A 22,605-nucleotide genomic window follows, 5' to 3' on the forward strand; every position below is an offset into this window, starting at 1 on the left:
CAATGTAAACGTGCAGTATAGCTGGGCTATCCCCCATTAACACCGTCCCTAACATAACCTGCTAAAGTCCTTTAGACCTGGTGCACACCAGAGGAGTTTTTCTGAGCGTTTTGAGTTTTTAAATCTGCTGCTAGTGTTATCCTATGTGTCTGTGCACACTGGAGCAATGAGGTTTTGTAAAAAACCCCATAGCATTACATTGGGAAGAGCTTTTGAAACCTCTAAAAGCTCTTCCCAATGTAATGCTATGGTTTTTTTTTACAAAACCTCATTGCTCCAGTGTGCACAGACACATAGGATAACATTAGCAGCAGATTTAAAAACTCAAAACGCTCAGAAAAACTCCTCTGGTGTGCACCAGGCCTCAGAGAATGATCATAGAGTCCTTCCTGTCTGAAGGTCATCAGGAAATCTGTTAATGTTTGTTCAGAAGCTCAATTTTTTCCTCAGTCTTAAAGTACACACACAGCGTATACCAAAGTTCAAGATATTCTTAGCGGGGTAATAAACATATATAAAAGATTTCCATACTGGCTTTGCTTTTATCCTTGTTGACCAGATGCCTCAGGCTTTGCTCCTGCCGTCCATGGTCCACCTGAGAGATGAGAAATAAAAGCCATTACAAAAAGATATGGCAGACTTCACATTATTCATCTTCAGTCAAGGTTTGTCCATTGTAATCCTGATTTACAGTGCTGTCCATAATTATTCATACCCCTGGCAAATTTTAACTTAGTTACTTTTATTCAACCAGCAAGTAATCTTTTGACAGGAAATGACATAAGTGTCTCCTAAAAGATAATAAGTGTCTCCTAAAAGATAATAAGACTATGTACCAAAGGCATTATTGTGGAAAAAAACTCATTTCTCAGCTTTTATTTACATTTCAGCAAAAAGTGTCAAGCCATAATTATTCATACCCTTCACAAACTGTCACAGTCTCTGGGAAAATGCAAAGTTCTATCCCATTCCAAATAGTCTAAGCTGTTCTAAAGCATCCCAATTACTGATTAATTGGGAACAGTTGATTTAATCAACTCAACAGGTTTAAAACAGCAGCTCTCTGCAGTTGGTTTGTGGACAGTCATGGTTAAGACAAAGGAGCTCAGTGAGGTACACTTTAAACTTATTAGTGATGCCAGCATCTATACTGCTGGCAGGGTGAATCACTGTGGAGTGTTTTCTGTTTTGCTTTGTCACCTGTAGTGAGCAGTAATGTCAGTCACTCCCAGAGTGCTTTGGGGCAGAAGGCTATGGGGCACCATAGCCTAGGTTAAACATCACTGGTAGGACAAGGCTACACAGGGTCGGACTGGGACACCAAGGGCCCACCAAGGAAGTTTCAGCCTGGGGCCCACCCCCCTCTCCTCCTCCTCCCTCCCCCCCCTCCTCCTCCCCCCCCCCCCCCCCCCATTTTGGGCTCACATACACATGTACTCAAGAAATTTTGCATGACTTTATGGTAGGGAATAGATTGTGAGCAATTCTGAGGACAGTCTCCAATAGGGATATGTCTAAATGCGAAACTAAATGGGTGTCACCATGCACTGGAACATCGGCGTGGTCATGATGAGTCATGGGCAGACTTAAAAAAAAAAATACAAAACACAAAATAAGTAGCGGCGTTATTCACAGAGATTAGGTCCGAGATTAGGTCCGACCAGATACATTGTATATTCAAGTAGTTACATGCCTCATGATAATTCATCAAGTAGTCAAATGGCAGCAGATACCCCCACAAAATGCAATCAGGTTGACGGCAGATACCCCCACACAATGCAATCAGGTTGACGGCAGATACCCCCACAAAATGCAATCAGGTTGACGGCAGATACCCCCACACAATGCAATCAGGTTGACGGCAGATACCCCCACAAAATGCAATCAGGTTGACGGCAGATACCCCCACAAAATGCAATCAGGTTGACGGCAGATACCCCCACAAAATGCAATCAGGTTGACGGCAGATACCCCCACAAAATGCAATCAGTTTGGCTGCAGATACCCCCACACAATGCAATCAGTTTGGCTGCAGATACCCCCACACAATGCAATCAGTTTGGCTGCAGATACCCCCACACAATGCAATCAGGTTGGCTGCAGATACCCCCACACAATGCAATCAGGTTGGCGGCAGAGATACCCCCACACAATGCAATCAGGTTGGTGGCAGAGATACCCCCACACAATGCAAGTCCCCCCCAGCTTGAAAGGGGGGGCAGAGGGCACAGATCAGCGGGGAAGCCTCCCCCCCCTCCCTCACCTAGGGCCCCCCCTTCCGCGCACCCCCCTCCTCGAGAAGTGCAGCCAGCAGCGAGCGGAGTATAGCTTACCAGCTTCAGATGATGCTATCTCCGCTCCGCATGCCGCTGCTGCCCTGCTGGTCTCTGTCTCCTGTAGTGACGCTGTCCAATCACGCTCTAGCAGGAAGTACTGCGAGAGCGTGATTGGACAGCGTCACACACTACAGTCAGAGACCAGCAGGGCAGCGGCATGCGGACTCGGAGCGGAGATAGCATCATCTCTGTAGCTATTCTCCGCTCGCTGCTGGCTGCACTTCTGGAGGAGGGGGGTGCGCGGAAGGGGGGGGCCCTAGGTGAGGGAGGGGGGGACGCTTCCCCCCCTCCCCGCCGCTCTGTGCCCAATTCCCCCCCTTTCAAGCTGTGCCCCCCTCCAGTGGCGTAGCTAGGGTGTTTGACACCCGGTGCGGATAATTTACCAACACCCCCCCCCCCCAAAAAAGCAAAGCGCGCAGCGACAAAAAAAATGGGTGTGGACATGACATCACATGGGTGGGGGGTAATTGTAATGTAACTGTAACAGTAAGGCAGTGGGCTAATATATGTAGCCAGAATAGTTTCCCTCAGCATAGGTTAGATAGGTAGGTGCCCCCAGTATAGGTTAGTTAGGTAGGTGCCTCCAATATAGGTAGCCAGTATAGTTGCCACCAGTAAAGGCTAGCAAGGTAGATGCCCCCAATACAGGTTACATAGGTAGCTGCCCCCAGTATAGGTTACATTGGTAGGTGCCTCCAGTATAGGTTAGATAGGTAGCTGCCCCCAGTATAGGTTAGATAGCTAGCAGGGTGAGAGGGCGGGCAGATAGCTAGCCGGGTGGGCAGATAGAAAAAAGGGGGAGGGGGAAGAAGTGGTGCGGTCATGGAAGAATTGGGTGTGGTCATGGACCAGAATGTGGGTGTAGTCATGGGTGGAGACAAATTTGCATGAATGGTGGGACATTAGATTAGGACAGTGGTGGCAAACCTTTTGAAGGCAGAGTGCCCAAACTGCAACCCAAAAGTCACTTATCTATTGCAAAGTGGCAACAGCAATTTAAACTAAATAAAAACGTTTTAACTCATACATGAACATTATGGAAAATCCAAGTTGAAAATAAACTGTGAAGATAAACAATTTCATCCATCCTACTCCTGAAATTTTTTTTTATTTTTTTTTTTAGAACCTCCCAGTTTTATTTTCTGTTTTAAAGAGCTAAAAAGTAGCTATTGTCTCATATGATAAGGATTCAGCTTTTTCCTTAGTCTCGCAGTTAGCAATCATGTGACCCTCAACAAGACAAATTCAGCAATCATGAGGTCCCCCATCAAGACAAAATCAGCAATCATGAGGCCCCCAACAAGACATTCAGTAACCATGAGGCCCCCAACAAGACATTCAGTAACCATGAGGCCCCCAACAAGACAAATTCAGCAGTCATGAGGCACATAAATAAACAGCATTTCACATAAATAGGCAGAATGCCCACTTAATATGGTAGACACCTCCAGGGTATGTAGTGACAGGAGCCCCCAGTGTTTGTAGTGACAGGGGCCCCCCAGGGTATGTAGTGACAGGAGCCCCCAGTGTTTGTAGTGACAGGGGCCCCCCAGGGTATGTAGTGACAGGAGCCCCCAGTTTAGGTAGTGACAGTGCCCCCCAGTTAAGGTATTGACAGGCGCCCCCCCAGTTCAGTTAGTGACAGGTACCCCCAGTTTAGGTATGACAGGAGCCCCCCAGTGTATGCAGTGACAGGGACCCCCCCCAGTGTATGTAGTGACAGGAGCCCCTAGTTTAGGTAGTGACAGGGCCCCCCAGTATAGATAGACAGGTCTATAGGTGTCCCCAGTTTAAATAGCCAGATCTATAGGTGTCCTCAGTGGCAGCGGAGAGAGAAGAGAAGCGGTGGGGAAGGGAGGACGTTTCCCCCTCCCCCTTCCCTCACCTTGGGGCTCCCCCTCTCTCGCTCCCCCCTTTAGAATTAAGTGATGCGGCAGGCAGCGCCGCTGTGCCTGCCGCTTCTTTTCTCTCTCCGCTGCCACCCCAGGGCGGGCGGGCCAGCCACGTCCGGGTAGCTAGGGGGGGGCAGCAGCTAGCCAGGGGAGTGCGCATGCCCCATTTTGCCCTATGTAGGGACGCCCATGGCATGGTAGGCAGATAGGTAGCCGGGTAGGCAGTTATGTAGCCGGGTGGGAGGGTAGGCAGATAGGTAGCTGGGTGGGCAGTTAGGTAGCCGGGTGGGAGGGTAGGCAGTTAGGTAGCCAGGTGGGCAGATAGGTAGCTGGGTGGGCAGTTAGGTAGCCGGGTGGGCAGTTAGGTAGCCGGGTGGGAGGGTAGGCAGATAGGTAGCTGGGTGGGTAGATAGGTAGCCGGGTGGGCAGATAGGTAGCCGGGTGGGAGGGTAGGCAGATAGGTAGCTGGGTGGGTAGATAGGTAGCTGGGTGGGTAGATAGGTAGCCGGGTGGGTAGATAGGTAGCCGGGTGGGAGGGTAGGCAGATAGGTAGCTGGGTGGGTAGATAGGTAGCCGGGTGGGCAGTTAGGTAGCCAGGTGGGAGGGTAGGCAGTTAGGTAGCCGGGTGGGCAGATAGGTAGCTGGGTGGGTAGATAGGTATCCAGGTGGGCAGATAGGTAGCCAGGTGGGCAGATAGGTAGCCGGGTGGGAGGGTAGGCAGTTAGGTAGCCGGGTGGGCAATTAGGTAGCCGGGTGGGAGGGTAGGCAGATAGGTAGCTGGGTGGGTAGATAGGTAGCCGGGTGGGAGGGTAGGCAGTTAGGTAGCCGGGTGGGCAGTTAGGTACCTGGGTGGGAGGGTAAGCAGATAGGTAGCTGGGTGGGTAGATAGGTAGCCGGGTGGGCAGCCAGTTAGGTAGCCGGGTGGGTAGATAGGTAGCCGGGTGGGAGGGTAGGCAGATAGGTAGCTGGGTGGGTAGATAGGTAGCCGGGTGGGCAGATAGGTAGCCGGGTGGGAGGGTAGGCAGATAGGTAGCTGGGTGGGTAGATAGGTAGCTGGGTGGGTAGATAGGTAGCCGGGTGGGTAGATAGGTAGCCGGGTGGGAGGGTAGGCAGATAGGTAGCTGGGTGGGTAGATAGGTAGCCGGGTGGGCAGTTAGGTAGCCAGGTGGGAGGGTAGGCAGTTAGGTAGCCGGGTGGGCAGATAGGTAGCTGGGTGGGTAGATAGGTATCCAGGTGGGCAGATAGGTAGCCAGGTGGGCAGATAGGTAGCCGGGTGGGAGGGTAGGCAGTTAGGTAGCCGGGTGGGCAATTAGGTAGCCGGGTGGGAGGGTAGGCAGATAGGTAGCTGGGTGGGTAGATAGGTAGCCGGGTGGGAGGGTAGGCAGTTAGGTAGCCGGGTGGGCAGTTAGGTACCTGGGTGGGAGGGTAAGCAGATAGGTAGCTGGGTGGGTAGATAGGTAGCCGGGTGGGCAGCCAGTTAGGTAGCCGGGTGGGTAGATAGGTAGCCGGGTGGGAGGGTAGGCAGTTAGGTAGCCGGGTGGGCAGTTAGGTAGCCGGGTGGGAGGGTAGGCAGATAGGTAGCTGGGTGGGTAGATAGGTAGCCGGGTGGGCAGCCAGTTAGGTAGCCGGGTGGGTAGATAGGTAGCCGGGTGGGAGGGTAGGCAGTTAGGTAGCCGGGTGGGCAGTTAGGTAGCCGGGTGGGAGGGTAGGCAGAAGGGTAGCCGGGTGGGAGGGTAGGCAGTTAGGTAGCCGGGTGGGCAGTTAGGTAACCGGGTGGGAGGGTAGGCAGAAGGGTAGCCGGGTGGGAGGGTAGGCAGTTAGGTAACCGGGTGGGCAGTTAGGTAACCCAGTGGGAGCGTAGGCAGAAGGGTAGCCGGGTGGGAATGTAGGCAGTTAGATAGCCGGGTGGGCAGTTAGGTAGCCGGGTGGGTAGCCAGTGGGGGCCCCGACTCCTATGCTCCCCCTCACCTGGGTGTCCCCCCTCCTTACAAGCCGCGGGGAGGGCAGCCCGACTGTTTTTTTTTGTTTTGTTTTTTTTCCCTTAAAAAAAACTATTTTCCCCGGGGGGGCCCCCTCCTATCCTCCCCCTCCCTCACCTCGCTCGGAGGGCCCCCCTCCTGTTACGAGCGGCGGGAGAGCGGCGGGTACAGCAAACTTCCGGCGAGGTAAAGCAGAAGATAGAGGTCCAGCTGCCTCCCAGTCGCTGTCTCCTTTGTAATTGCCGCGCACTAAACCAGGAAGCAGTGCGAGCGGCATAGAGGAGACAGCGTAGCCCGGGAGGCAGCTGGACCTCTATCTTCTGCTTTACCTCGCCGGTACTTTGCTGTACCCGCCGCTCTACCGCCGCTCGTAACAGGAGGGGGGGGCCCTCCGAGGTGAGGGAGGGGGAGGATAGGAGGGGGCCCCCCGGGGAAAATAGTTTTTTTTAAGGGACATAAAAAAAAAAAAATACAGTCGGGCTGCCCTCCCCGCGGCTCTCCCCTCCAGCGCACCCCTTCTAGGGGCCCCCAGGAGGAGGGGCAGTCGGGGCCCACCGATGGGACCGTCGGTGGTTCGGCGGCTCTGTCCGAGCCTGAGGCTACATACCAATACACAGCAATGTATAGCTATAAGAAGTGTTTGTAAAAGCAGGAAAATTAACATATAAATTGGTATCCTGAATATTTTTTTTATGTTTGGCTAGGAGTCCTTACAGGTCCTCTAGTGTACTGGTTAAGGGTGTTACCTCTGATGTAGGGTTTGAGCCCTTGACCAGGGTTCAAATCCTGGTTCAAGTCAGTACATAAAACAGTAAGGAATCTGGGGGCAAGACTCCCTAATGCTCTTGGTCACCTGTGGAGTGCACCTTAAGTGGCTGAAGCTCTAAAGCTCTTTTGAGTTCGCCAGGAGAAAAGCATGGTAGAACTGTAATAGGTCTTGGCTAAAAACAAGATTAGATCACTAACAAGTCTATACAAGTTAGTGAGTGTTAGCAGTTCTTGTGATATAGCGCCATCACTGTGCATAAGCAGCATGTGCTTTAAAGAGAACCCGAGGCAGTTCGTGGGGGGGGGGGGGCAGATGGGACAGAGGCATGTTCTCTGTATCATGAAATGCCTCTGTGTCCTCCCCACCGCTGCTCTCTGCCACCCCCACCACTGTACTTTGGCCCGAGATAGAGGTAAACATAAGGAAGAGGGATTTCCTGTTTAAAACGCCCGCCAGGGGTGTTCCTGCAGGGTTCTCTCCCTAGCCGCGCCCTCTGCCGCTCCCCCGCCTCCCTGCAAGCTGTGATTGAGAGACGCAGTCTCATTCCAGCATCGTGACCCAGAGGTCACAAAAAGTGAAAGTGGGCCAATGTGGCCCACAGGAGCGGCTTTTTTTGCGGCTACCTGATCTGCTCAGCCCCTGGATCAGGTAGCCTACTTTTTTCTTAATCTATGAGCCCACCTCGGGTTCTCTTTAAAGGGAACCTGAACTGAGTAAAATTATTTAAAACAAACACATGACGTAGCTGCAAATTAATATTGCATACTAACCTCACCATTTTCTTCTTACAGTGAGCCCTTCCAGTTCTGACAATATTTTGTCAGAACTAAAATATACCAGTTGCAGTAAGTTATATATCAGCAGCTGTCAGTTAAAACTGATTGTGCAAGGTAATGTCCATGTTTCCCCTATGGCCAAGTGGGTGATATTACAGTCTAACAGTGCGCTGACCAGGAAGCTGTTATGGGGTAATGGCCATTTTTAAAATGTAGGACGGAGAATTCCATTTATCAGAGTGGACAAATGTGACGCAGGAGAGGAGAAAGATTGAGGAGTAGACTACATGGGAGGTAAGTATGACCTGAGTATGGTTATTTTGACGTTTTATTTTCAGTTCAGGTTCTGCTAGGGAAAAGGGGGTTTCTGCATACACATTTTCATTAGGCTAGCCTAATAAAAACAAGATACAGTTTTCATCCCGCACTCCCGTGATATAAACTGTTAGTAGGAGGGCTCAAGCCAAATTTTTGGGGTGCTTCACAACTACCTCTTAATCCAGAAAGCAAAAAACAAATAAGTTGGCACTTCCAAATTTAGAGCATGTTTATTGTTGAGGACACCCAGCCAATGTTTTGGAGCACACAGGTCCCTTTATCAGGTGAATACAGGTCTGTCAAGCGTCATCATAAGGTACTCACGTCCGGGCAGTCAGCCTCTCAACTCCCCAGCAAGCCAAGTGTATTTCTCAGCTGCTGCTGCATAGTAAACAGCAGCCGCTGAGAAGTGCACATGACTTGCTGGCAAGTGGAGAGACCTACTACCCAAATGTGAGACCCTTAGAATGCTGATTGACAGACAGATCTATATTGCCCTGATGAAGGGACTTGTGTGCTCCGAAATGTTGGCTTAGTGTCTGCAACAATAACACGCATTCAATTTGGAAGTGCCAGCTTATTTGTTAATTGCGTAGTTACGGGACTGAGACTGAGTCAGATTTCAGCACTATGCATCCCTTTCAGGCTCAGAGAATAGACAGAATCAATGAAAAAAGACAAATACCCTGATTTTGGGGTCCATGTGATGCTGAGGTGTGATGGTGGGGAAGAATGACTGCTGGGTGGGCTTCATCTTCAGCAGCGCTGTGTCCGGCTGCTGGCTGAGGTGCTGGATTAGGTGATAATCCATAGGGGTGGCTTGTGTCAGCACTGTGCTCGTTGGAACAGTCAAGTCCACTGCAAAACACAACAGACATTTTCATTGTAATAAAACCAAAACATGCCGCTGATTGATACAATTATCATTACAACGCCTTCCTTACAAATTGTAGTCTTAAAGGCAGAGCAACAAAACTAATTAGCTTAATAGCATTCATCATAACCCACATCCTCCTATTATATATGTAGAGACTCCTATTATACCAGAGAGGCAAGCTACATACACACTGCATAGACTATTCACCCAAAATTATCATTAAAGTGAACCCGAGGTGAGAGTGATATGGAGGCTGCCATATTTATTTACTTTTAAACAATACCAGTTGCCTGGCAGCCCTGCTGATCTATTTGGCTGCAGTAGTGTCTGGATCACACCAGAAACAAGCATACAGCGAATCTTGTCAGTTCTGACAAGAATGTCAGAAACACCTTATATGCTGAACACTTGTTCCGGGTCTATTGCTAAAAGTATTAGAGGCAGAGGATCAGCAGGACTGCTAGGTAACTGGTATTGCTTAAAAGGAAATAAATAGGGCAGCCTCCATATTACTCTCACCTCGGGTTCACTTTAAGGATCATTTTAGGTGGTACTATATGAATGACAGCTGTACAAACACACTGCACAGCTCCTAACTGAGCAGCATGTTCTGTTCTACATAGAGGGGAGGGGAAAGACACCCAAGCAGCACCAGGTTATGGAAAGTTTGTTAGAGGCTCCGGCAGGAACAAATGGTATTGGAAATGGGTGATCCACCCTGTACACTCCTTAAATATCCAGCAGAGACATTCAGGAATGATCGTTTCGGCCAAGAATATTTTTAAGTGTGTAGGTAGCAACAGACCAACATTCCTCTGCGTTGTCATCATACTCAGAAAGAATTAGAAAATCTAGATATGTTGCATTTCTTTACTGTTCAGACTGTCAAAATAAGTAAGACGCTTCAATAACAAAGCTTGTAGCTCTATAGTTGTTGTAAGTTTTGCTAGCGTGATTTCCATTACTTTATTGTAAAATTGCGCTTCTATTGATGTAACTGGTAGAATCGAGCAGTGTGTATAGATCTCCCCCGAGGTCATTTAAATAACCAGAACATCTAATATTGAAACGATAGCAACCCCTGAGCAAGTACATTACTCTCCTCTGTATCCCTCCCACTGGAAGCCAATCTGTTGTGCACTTTGTGACGACCCTCCTCCCTTCCGCATAGAAAGAGACTCTCTGCTCTGCTTTAGCAAGTGAGGTGTCTGTACAGGACATGGCCCCTGAACTGTTACTTGAGGGACTAAGTCAGCAGTGAAATGTCGGACTGTACCGGACATGGCCCCTGATCTGTCCCCTGAGGGACTGAGTCCCTATCCTTTTGGGTGACAACTGAGGGCTGGTTTCCACTCAATGCAAAATCATAATTGCTAATCGATTGCAATTGTGTTTTGCGATCTATTTTGCAAATTTGTGGCGACAAACGCTTGACGATGCAAAAATGATTGATATACAACACTGCATGAAGGCAAATCAATATATATTGCGCAATATGCATTAAAAGTAGAAGCCTGAACTTAAATTAAGTTCCCGGCTTCTATTCAAGTGAATAGCTCTGTGAAATGCCACTTTGGAAAGTGGTCATAACACCGATCATCTCTGTGAAGAAGCATATCACTTTCCTATATGGCTTTAGCCATTTTCTTACAAACAGTCCCCTTAGTTACGTGCGTTGCCTGTCCTGCCACAAGTTCTAACTGCCCACCGTCAATGTCAAACTGTTGTCACATACCGGCACGGTCGCCACAAGCTCAGTCACCATTCACAGGCAGTACAGGAATTGAGGCATGTTTGTCTACAAAAATAGCGACTTTACAGGTCTTAGGTCTGCCCGAGGCTGTTATATGGCATTCTTCTCTGGTGAAATGTGAGGAGAGTGAGGAGACCTGCACACTAATGTCATTCTGGGCTATTTTGAGTATTAAGTGTGAGGGAATTTCCAAGCTCAGTGACAATGAATGAGTAAATGACAGTACCTTTGTTACTTCTCCAACCAAAGACAATATTAATTATTACCCCAATACAAGTTAGCTGAACAGGACTGTTCCGCCATAAACCACTTACTGAGTCTGACTGACAGTTCTTGTTAGTTTTCTTCATAACACCCACCTTTCACCTGTACACAGAATTAGCATATTTATGCAAAAAGTGTCTTCAGTCCCTTAGTTTAACTTATCTAGGGCTTCTTCTAGCCCCCTGCAGTTCTCCTGGTCCCTTGCGGTCACTCCTTCCAGCCACTATACCCCACAGAAAGCTGGCCACTGCGCATGCACACCCACGGCGTCTGCTGCATGTGCAGTTACAATTTTTACGAACTGTGCAGGCAGTTATGGAGGTGCGAAGCCCAGAGCTGCGCATTCAGCTTTCCCAGGGTTACAGAAGCTAAAGGGAGCAACGCCGAATGATGGTGAGGGACCAGGAGGACTACAGGAAGCCATAGGTAAGTGGGAACAGGTTTTACTTTACGTTTCCTTTAAAATAAGGCTCAGACTAATAATGTTGAAGTATTTGCATTACTAATTTTACTTTTGTTCTAAAATACATGCTTATCTTTATCAATGTTTACATTGCAAAATGAGCCAAGAGCATCCCTTACACATGCACTCCATGTTTGCAGATGTTATAAGAGCTTCAAGAAAGAAAAGCTAAGGAGTTTAGAACTGAAAACAGTAGAAGCAGCACAGACTTGAAATCAGCTATGTAGCAGTCAATGCATACTGTTGCCATGCGGGTGAAGGGGGCAGAGGGACAATGGAGGGGCACGTATGCGACGTCATGTGGCAGGCAGGGGAGCGGCGGGATCAAAGTAACTGGCCATTGTTCGAGTGAGTTGATCCACCGGGCAGATTTCTTGCAGGGTGGTGGTTGGGGGCTGCCATATACACGCTTAATTATCATCCGGGATGGCTAAACATACACAAAGAAGATTTATAAATACAATAACCCTTCCTGTATGCATCAAGTGAGGCGATAAGCCAGAAGAATGAGGAATACTGCTGTAAAGCTTACAGTGACTGAGTTACTACTATTCATACAAAGTAACAGACACAATACAGAATTATGTAAACCCTGCACTATGGTGCTTACTACAGTTAGATCCATTACAAAATAACTGACTACTTGCTATGGGCTACTGCACCCTGTGCATTTCACATTCTAAGGGTTCGTATAGACGTACGATAAAGATAGTTCGTTACGAACGATTCGTGACGTTTACACGATATTCAAATTAGACCGAAAAGATCGTTCGTAATGAACGATTGTGTACACACGTGAACGATATAAGTATAAAGTACTGAACGACGAACGATAAAAAAAATGGAAGTGACGTTATGACAGGCAATAAGAACATGCGTACTACTCCACAGATAATCATTATCGGACGATCTTTGTACACACTGCAACGATTGAATGATTATCTTTCGGAAAAATCCGCCGGGTTGGATCGGTCGGATTGAACGATAACGGTCGTTATCGTACAAAAAAACGATCGTTGGAAAATTTGGAAAGCACGATTATCGGTCCAATTGTCGTTATCGTTCGTTTTCGAACGATAGTTATCGTACGTGTGTACTCAGCTTTACTGGAGGCCAGGAAATTGGATTCTCACACAGGCCTCAATTACTAAGACACACTTAGTAAAAAAATAAATGGATGGTAAAATATTACATCTGGTGTTTTAGCCTTTTTACAAATGCACTAAGATTCTTCCACATGCACTAACTAGTTCAGTCATTTGCTGAAAAATTGAATGACAATTCACTTACATTTTTGCCTCCTGTGGTATTTCATTTGGCATTGGAAGGAATCATGCAGCATTTCATTTGGTATTGTATGGATTATTGCAGTGCATGGAAAATGAATGAGAGGTGTGATACAGAAAGCATTTTTTTATACTGCAAGTCCAACCTGCATAAAATTTAAAGAACCACCAAAAAATTGGCAGTTAAAATCTGAAAGAATGGACAGGTTTTGGACTAGGCCATCTCCTAAGGGGAGATTATCAGGGTTTTCTTTGTCTTAAAAAGCATTTCCGGAACGTCAGTTTAATCACCATAATAATAGTAAAATACCAGCCAGCCTCCCTACTCCCTTGCACACTATTTTGGCAGTTAGACTTTGCAACTGCTGTTCAGGATATGCTTTTGAAAACAAAGAAAACCCTGATAATCGCCCAGGAGGAGATGGACTAGCCTAAAACCTGTCAGTTCTGTCAGATGTTAACTGCTTACTTTAGTCGCTGGAATGGTCCTTTAAGGACCAGAGACTTTTTGGTCAGAAAACAGGGTTCATTGTCATGCTGCACAGACCCATCTCTCTCACCGTTCACACTACGTGCCCGTCGCTGAAGCCCACTCACTCTGTTGTCATTATGACTGCAGAGCTCCGTGAGCCGGCCAGGAGCTGATTTCATTGGCTCACAGTGATCACAGGGTCAGGAGCCAGTCACAGTTTTCACATCTCACTTGTTTTCCCACATGCTCTATTCTTTGTGAATTAACATGAGCTATTTACCTCACTAGTCGGTAATTTCAGTTTTCCATGTGGTAACAGTCTTAGTTTGACATTTCACAAAATGTTCCATACAATCAGCTGTTTTCTGCTTTACCGCATGCTTAGTGAATTAAGGCCATTATAGGCCTCTGATCAGAAGTGTCTAAGGACTAGTTCACACTCGGCGCTTGCCCGCCGTTTGCCCCGCGGTTGTATTCGATGGGCAAAAACCTCACGTTTCACCGCAATTTGCGCCTGTGATTCCTGTTCAATAGACCCCCCAAAGACTCTGCATGCAAACGTTGCAGTGTGAATGTATCCATAGGGAAACATTAGTAGCAGCGCTTTGCTGATCGCCGGCGATCAGCAAAGCGTTAAAAAAAAGCGCCAAGTAGGAACCAGCCCTCAGTCCTGCCAGTCATGTTTTTGCTGCCATTGGCCACATTGCCACTTTTCCCTCTCAGACCTTCTTGCTTCTGTGGTCTGTTTGGTTACGCCTCAGCAACAAAAGGGTTTTCTAATTGATTACTAGCATTATAGAAACCCCTTGTTGACAACCGGCCAATTTACAACACATGCAAAAAGAGGCTATTTTCAAACGCATTAATCACGCTAATAAGCAGCTAAAAATCCCCTGTGTAGCGGAGCCCAGTCAGATGCTCTGCAGGGTAACATGTGTTCGCAGTTTTTCAAATGAAATGACTATCTTTGAAAAGGATACTTAGATCCGGGTTATTGTGTGTCTTGACATTTGAGATACATCTGTTCACGTTTATGTGTTTTCATATTGTCAGCACAAAGCTTCTTTCATTTCTCCAGTGAGAACCAAAAATGTTGGTACGTTATAAAGGAAATGACAATCTAAAAATAAAACGAGGTGAAGTACATTTAAATATCCTGTTTTCCCCATTGCTGGGGGTGCAGAGTGCATCAGCAGAAGTTATGGGTGACACAGGAATTTCAGGATAACGTAACATATGGGACTGATCATAGAGCTATATTTAGAGAGACTACTGCTGGCTGTTCGGGAAGGTTTACTGTATGTGAAACAATTACCATATATTGATGGTATGAGCCCAAGATCAAAAGGTAGCCATACACGGTACAATTTTTTGTTACTCAATTAGACATTTGATCAGACAAAAATGTCTAATGGATTGTGAATTAAAGTGGATTTAAGTATTTATAATCGTAACTATCTTTGAAACTGAACTGCAACATTAGAAACCCCTTCAAGTATATGGTAGTGTCCTTTCCTGTATCTCCAGCACTGGAGATTTAGAAGGGCCGAGGCCCTATACCTCAAAGGGTGGAGCTACAAGCTGGAGACCGGTAAAACATCAAATGAAGTTTGCCGGCCAATTATAAAACTCATCTTCATTAAAGGGGCACAATGGCAGGAAATTTTAAAATTTAAAATATGTGCAAACATAGGCAAATAAGTATGTTTTTTTTTCCAGAGTAAGATGAGCCATAAATTACTTTTCTCCTATGTTGCTGTTACTTACAGTAGGTAGTAGATTTCTGACATTACCAACAAGTTTTGGACTAGTCCATCTCTTCATAGGGGATTCTCAGCAAGGCTTTTATTCTTTATAAATATATTCCCTAAAAAGGATTTAAGAAATGATGCTGGCCAGCCTCCCTGCTCAGTACACAGTTTTTTGGCAGTTGGATGGAGCAACTGCCATTCACGAAGTGCTTTTAAAAATAAATAAATCCCTGAGAATCCCCCCATGAAGAGATGAACTAGTCCAAAACCTGTTGCTTCTGTCAGATTTCTACTACCTACTGTAAGTGACAGCAACATAGGAGAAAAGTAATTTATGGATTATTTTACTCTGGAAAAAAAACACACTTCTTATTTGTTTATGTTTGCACATAGTTTAGATTTTAAATTTTTTTTGCCATAGTGCACCTTTAAAGGATTGAATAATTTACTGGTCACAAGAGGTGAGCTTGAAACAGTTTATAGAGTGAACAGAATAGTGGCTGCAAAGTGTATTGGTTAAGGGCTCTGCCTCTGACACAGGTGGCCTGGGTTCAAATCTCAGCTCTTCCTGTTCAGTAAGCCTGCACCTATTCAGTAAGGAGTCCTTGGGCTAGCCTCCTTAAAGTGAACCGAGCACTTTTTTTTTATCACTCAGGACATTTCTATAGCACATGAAAAATGCTTGCCGACAATCTGTCTCATTATTAAAATAAACTTTCATTTTACCTTGTATTTTACATTCAAAGTAGTTTTATTAGCCTGTTTCAGCAGGCCTGCCCAGCAGTCCCGACCGCAGAGAGTTCAGGAAGTTAATGGTTTTATTGAGCCAATTACCAAGCAGTAAACAATAACTTCATCAACAAAGAGGGTGGGTAATTAGAACGGTTTCTTCAAAGACATTGTGTGTGTCAATGTGTCAAGATAGCATCTCTGACTTCTGCAAATAAGGAATGTGAGAAGGGGATGGGGGAAAATGGCAACTTCTATGCCAGGAGAAAATCCAGTGAAAGAGAATGTGCTCAGTTCCCTTTAACACTGCTGCTGCCTTCTGAGCGCACCCTAGCAGCTGCAGCTCAAGCGCTATGAGTCCGCCAGGAGAAAAGCGCAATCTAAATGTTGTTATTTGTCTTGTCAGGCACAATCCGACGGTTATCTTGTATATTCTGTTACAGACTCTCAGCACCCTCACTATAGGGTGAGGAGCAGGAGGGCTCTTTGCAAAGTAATACAACAGACATTACACACAACACAGCCGATCACCAATCCTCTGAGCAGGATTGTGTTGAGAGAGGGAGAATCTTGTACCAGCTGACACACAAGACTATCAGAACATGCCATTTCTGTGTGACATGACTAAAGTATGTATGAGGTTTTATTCTGAATTCAATTGAGAAGTAAAACACCATCGCTGTTTTGCAGTGGCAGCAACAGCTGCAAGGAGCTGGGAATTCTGGTGGGAATAATTTAACACTGCACTTCCCACAAGAGGTTAGCTGCCATTGTGGGCTTCTGCTTGCCAGCAACTAGAGGGAGCTGAAAAACTTTATGACTAAGCTCAACTTCATGTATTAATCAGGATTCAATTAAAGTGAACCTGAACTCAGAACTTCCTCTCTGCTCTAAAAAGATTAGCAACAGCACAATAAATGTAAAGAAAAACATTCACTAGTTACAGCTGATACAAATCATGCAATAAATCTGCAGTGTGTCTACTTCCTAATTTCATGGAAGCAGACATATTGTTAACTTCTGGGGCTTGATTCACTAAGACATATAGCATGCCTTATGAAAGTTAGCACGCCTTATCAGAGTAGCATAGCGAGCACTACGAACAGGGGCTCCGGGCAGGATGAGTGGAGCTCCAGTCATTGCCAATTAGCAGGCATACGTTTGCTATGCAACTCTGATAAGGTGTGAACGTTGATAAGGCATGCTATTTGTCTTAGGGCCCGTTTCCACTAGAGCGAATCTGCATGCATTTCCTGCATGCAGATTCCCATAGACAATACAAGTGGATGGGCCTGTTTCCACTTGTCAGGATTTCTGAGCGTTTCTGTGCAGAGAAAAAATCTGCACGGTTGACCCAGCAGAATTTGCATACCGCTATGCGATTCACATACAATGTATTTAATAGGAAATTTGCATGCGTTTTCGTATGCAAATTTTACTGCAAATTCGTGGGCGTTTTTGCATAAAATCAATGTAAAAACACAGGCACTGACATGGTTAAATTTGCATACTTACTAACATATGCGAAAACGGCCGCAAATTCGCTGTAAAATTCGCATACATGTGCAAATCCGTTGTGTTTTCCGAGACTAATTCGCACCGCACAAGTGGAAACGGGCCCTTAGTGAATCAAGCCCCATGTGTTTACAAATTAGCTGCTCTGTCATGTCAGTCAGCCTTTAAACACGCCTATAAAATTACAACCATTCACCAAGCCAAACTATCTGTGGCTTTTTGATATAGAGTTGATTGTATGAATACTGATCATATGAAATTGAAGAACCTTTTTAATCCTTTTTTGCTATATGTGTCAATAAAGTTATCCTAACATTTTTGTACTACAAGATTGCATCTTAGTTATCTTTTTAGATCTAAAGCCATTTTCTAAAGTAACAAAGGTTTAAGTGGACAAGGTGGACTGCCCTTAAAAAAGGACTGTGTTTTGATCCTTCACCTTTATAAAGGATTTTACCCGACTATATATTTGTAGATGTCAGTCAGCTGACACAGGTGAGAGATTAAACAACGACTTGTGATTAGTCACAGATGAGTGGGGATAATCAGATGAATATAAAGAGCTAATGCTCTCTGATGAAGGTAGTTCTTGATTATTTTGTTTTGTTTGATTTGATTAGGTTTTGGATATTTTCGATATACCGTATGTTATGCTTGGTTTATTATTTTTTTTGTATCAATAAAAATTTTAATTGTATTAAAAAAAAAAAAATAGATGGGGGGGGGGGGGGGGGGAATTAGACAGGCTAAACTCTCTAAATACATACAGGGTGAATTTCTCTAGGTTTTCATTCTGTCCTGTGCAAGAGTTCAGGTCCACTTTAATATTTCTCCTGAGTTTTTCATCTTATTCATAAAGTATCTCTTTTCTGCACAGTAAGTCAAAACTAGTTAAAAGGTAAGTAAGAAAAGTAATAAACTTCAGTAAACCTGGCCAAGGCCACCCTTCATGGTCATCTCAGCTGGGAATCTACCATGTGTCCAGATATCCCATGATGTTACTTAGAGATCCAGATCCATCCGTTTTCTAAGCAACACAGATGATTAGCAATGGACAAGTGCATTGTTCTCGTGCTTACCCTGCCCACCGGAAGTCACACTGTCAAGCACCTCCCCCAAATCCCTCCTCCCCCCGCCACTGAACAGTACTCACCCCTCAGCTATACCCAACCAATGTGCCCGTACAATGCTAGTTTCCCTGATGATACAGATTTTTACAGGCTACACCGATTATGCCTTTGTACGCACCTTAAAGCCTTCTACACACTAGGTGAAACTTGGCAAACGCGGTCAATAACAACCACCTCTGCCAAAAATATAGTGTGTGTACCGCGGCCCCCAACCCCTCGACCTGCAATCACCCCAGTGGATCGACTAAACGCTGGCCAAGGACATGGTTGTCCTCCCTCATCCCACCCGCTGTGTGATGTCCCTTGAGTGCTTCTCCGTTGGCCCTCCTCTGTTTAGCAACAGAACATAACACTAGCCTAGAGGCTAGCATCTGTACAGCTTCAGCCCTGCACTTTCACCTGAGGGAGTGGGCACTAATATCTCTCTGGCGATATTCCTTTTGCGTGGGTACGAGACTTAAGTCTCTCACCAAGACAACAAATCAGACTATATAGAGGGAAGGGACATGAGATAAGATAGTAGAGTTCCGTCTTTACGATACTCACCAGCCAATATTACAGAACCATTGTCCACATGGACTTCACAGCAGTAAATGATTGCCTGTGCGTGGGTGATGGGTATATGTTGACTGAAGCCATTCTTACACCGACATGACAGTATGGGTCACCCTTTTCGTGTTTATAAACAGTGTGGCTGAGGATGACTAAGCCTGTTCTTATCTGCTCAACCTTGTCCCATTTTACAGCCCAAGTGTATGGGGATTTCTACCGAAACTGAATGAAATTGATTTTTTAATCTGCTGCATTCAAAAAACTTCTGAAGAGCTTTGAAAAAGACCACCTACGCATGAATCATATTTCTTTATTTATCGTCCCTTAGAATCTACTGGGTATTCTTTATTTTCAATAGGGACATGGATTTTAGTAACAGACAGTAATGGGATAACCCTGAGTACAAAGAAGGGATTATTCACCCTGTGACCAAATACCTGGACCCTTGGGCAACATGACACCAACTTTCTTTCACTTATTTGTAACATAATTTTCATCAGAGGCTAACATATGGCACTGCGCAGAACTATTTAAAAGCTAGCTGGCAGGCCGGGGCTGTAACCCAAGCTCACCTTCCCTTCTAACAAAGCTCTCAGCAAGGGATGGAAGAACTTTGTTTTTTTTCTGGCCACATCAGATGGTTGGCGAGCCGAGCAGCAACACACACAAGAGCTGTGTTTATGTCTACCAGGGAATAAGCCGGGGCCGCTGAACCAATGGACTGTGACCCGAAATGCTGCTGGCTTGTTGTTTCAGCTTACTTCTTCTGAAATAACAATCTACAATAAGGTGCAACTCTTTTTCTTACAGTACTCTCCCCAAGTCAGTTTCTGAATAAGTATACAATTTTTTTTATAAAAATATTCTGTTTGAAGCGAACTGAGCCCCCTTTTTAGTACCCAGGGAATCTCAATAGCAAATTAAAATGAATGCCAACAATGTGGCTCATTAATAAAAAAAACCTTCAATTTTACCTGTTCTTTTTACATTTAAACGTTTAGCAGAGGCCTTGATAAGCCGACTTCCAAAGCCTGCCCAACCACAGAAATTTCAAGCAGATAATGACAGATGTAATTATTTTATTGCACACATTAGGAAAGAGCAAACAAAAGCTTTCATCAGCAGGGGGTAGGAAGGGGGGTGGGGAGATTGGTCACTGTGCTTCAAAGAGTTTAGAGAAGCCACAAACGCTGTTCTTCACACCTTCCCCTGGATAAATAATGGGCAGCTAGAAGGGGAGGGGGGAACATGGCAGATCCTATAGCTATTAAAAAACAGGAAAAAAAACTGTGGAAAAAAGTTTAACATTCTATCTGTTAAAATGTAATATTTGAATTACATGGTTTCTTTTGAATGTGTATTATGCACTTGTTTCTTTCATCTATTGGGGCTCAGGTATCATTGTTGCATCTGAGCTCTTGGTTTACTTAGAACAGACCATACAGATGACAAGTATCTATGATTTAGGTGCTCAATAAATGGGCACCCATTTGTCCATCAGGTACAGGTAGTTCAGACTACAGCTGATACCACTGCCACAAGACCCTGCAGCCCCCCATAGCTCACCTTCCTAGCCCAATCTTAGACTCAATTTGCGCCCATTTCTAACTAAAACCTTCAAACTCAGCTGCACCGATCCCCAAATGAAAAATGACCTTGCTGCAAACGCCCCCCTTGATCGATATGGTCTAAACCTGCCTGATATGTAGCTATTATCCTTAGTCTAAGCCTACCTCACCAAACACCACCCCCTCCACTGCTATACAAAATAATTTACCCTAAAGCCCAATCTACACGATACGATTCTTTATAGGATTCGATTAAGATTCTATTTACGATACAATTAAATCCGACATGTCCGATCAGGATTCGATTCAATTCGATTTGCCATTGCAAAACAATGGCAAATCGAATTGAATCGAATCCTGATCGGACAGGTCGGATTTAATCGGATCGTAAATAGAATCGTAATCAAATTGTATAAAGAATTGTATCGTGTAGATTGGGCTTAAAACAGGAATGCTTTCCTTGCCACTACCACCCTACATGGGTGTTCCTGCTTAATTGTGTTTGTTATTTACGATACTGAAAAAAAAAAAGCACATAAAAGCAAACTGGTTTTGTACTGCAATTTTCTTGCACTTCCACTGACTTACCCCAAAGTGCAGCAGGCACTGTGTTGGCACCTGAGTGAAAATTGAATTGCTTAAAGAGAAACCGTGACCAAGGATTCATCCCATTTAGTAGCCGATACCCCCTTTCCCATGAGAAATCTTTTCCTTTTCTCAAATGGATCATCGGGGGCTCTGTATGGCTGATATTGTGGTAAAACCCCTCCCACAGTGTGATGTCAGGGCCATGATGCTGACATCACACTGTGGGAGCCTTGTTGCATTGTGGGAAAGAACAGCTGTTTCCAACTGCCAAAAAAAAGCAAGCAGCAGCTACTTCCACTGACATCACCTGCCAGCAGTAAAAATGTCACCATGTGATAAATGTCAGAATGTAAATTAGGGAGAGGAAAGATTTTACAATGGGCAAAACACTGACTAAATCATTTATACATAATTATTGTAAAAATTAAGCACTTTTGTTCATTACGTTATTTCCCTCTTAAAGTGGAAAAGGGGCATGGCAATTACTATATTTATTACAGCGTCATTGTGATTTATTGATTTTGTATGATCTAAAAATCAGATCAGAACTTGGCAAGTAGAAAAGAAACCCTTCAGGTGATGAGTAGTGCGGCGATCCTACCCAATCACGCACAATACAGATACTATGTTATATTCCCATCCACTTGTACAAACCTGGATGTTTTGTCCAAAAGCTGTAAGCTAACTAGCTATAGCATGACCACAGGAATGACTTGCCAGGGGGGTGTCTGGTGACAAGTGCTCCAGCACTGGCAGAATCTGACTCTCCCTTTAGAAGTCTCTATAGCTTTTGTCACTCTTTTCCCTTTGTAAGAAAAATAAAAATAGATCATTAATCATTTTTATGTTAAAAGGCACAAGAATAAATATAGCCCATCTGTGCCTGTCAAGACAGTTTGGGCTGCGTGCCAGAAAATCTGGGTTAAGAGCCAGGTCTGTGCGCGACCCGTGGGAACTCCTAGGCAGGGTGAGTAGGAGATCTGTAGTCTCTTCCCACCTTGTTGTCTGAATCACTGTGGGCTGTGCCTTGATTGTGTGAAGATACCACAGCCAGATGCCTCCTTCATAGACAGACACGAGTCCAGACTTAGTGCGCTCTGTCATTCAGAGGAGTTATCAAGCACTACAAAAATACCCTTTTATTATGGTACTGCAGGCAAGCGATTTCACAAGCTCACAATTACTGAAGTGAAAATAAACTTGTGAGTCTCGTATTGTTTCCAGTAAGGAAGAGTTAAGAAACTTCAATTGTTAACTATTCAAAAGAGCTTCTCTGAGCTCTCCATTGAAAACAATCCTATTTTCTGAAGCACTTACACATCAAAGAAACAGTGAGACTCAGCTTCAGATAAGTAATACTGCAGGGGAATTCAAAGGGTCACTAGCTCTGCTGTTTCATAGTTTAAAATCAGCGCTGCGTAATATGTTGGCGCTTTATAAATACAATAACTAAATAAAAAATAAAATACAGCGTGTGGTTAGTAATTGCAAATATGACAGAATGATGCCATGTTATGGAAAAAAAAAAAAGTATATAATTGAAAATAAAAATGAGACCATTTTCTTTGCTACCAATGTTCTGTCAAA

At 45.2% G+C, this 22,605-nt stretch overlaps 1 protein-coding gene across 7 annotated transcripts in view; it reads right to left on the reverse strand.

The window, feature by feature from the left end:
* Positions 1-22,605, reverse strand: part of HDAC7 (histone deacetylase 7) — a 462,051-nt gene that overhangs the window by 74,485 nt on the left and 364,961 nt on the right. For 6 of the 7 annotated variants that reach the window (XM_068267312.1, XM_068267314.1, XM_068267311.1 and 3 more), the window contains 2 exons: positions 8,756-8,928; positions 532-595 (listed from right to left, as the gene is read on the reverse strand). In XM_068267312.1, the coding sequence (XP_068123413.1) occupies positions 532-595; positions 8,756-8,928 (237 nt within the window). Of the gene's footprint in view, positions 1-531; positions 596-8,755; positions 8,929-14,952; positions 15,092-22,605 lie in introns of those variants that run through there. The other variant, XM_068267317.1, reaches the window with a different exon arrangement.

The sequence above is a fragment of the Hyperolius riggenbachi genome, chromosome 2 (assembly GCF_040937935.1).
Source record: "Hyperolius riggenbachi isolate aHypRig1 chromosome 2, aHypRig1.pri, whole genome shotgun sequence".
Lineage (NCBI taxonomy): Eukaryota > Metazoa > Chordata > Amphibia > Anura > Hyperoliidae > Hyperolius > Hyperolius riggenbachi.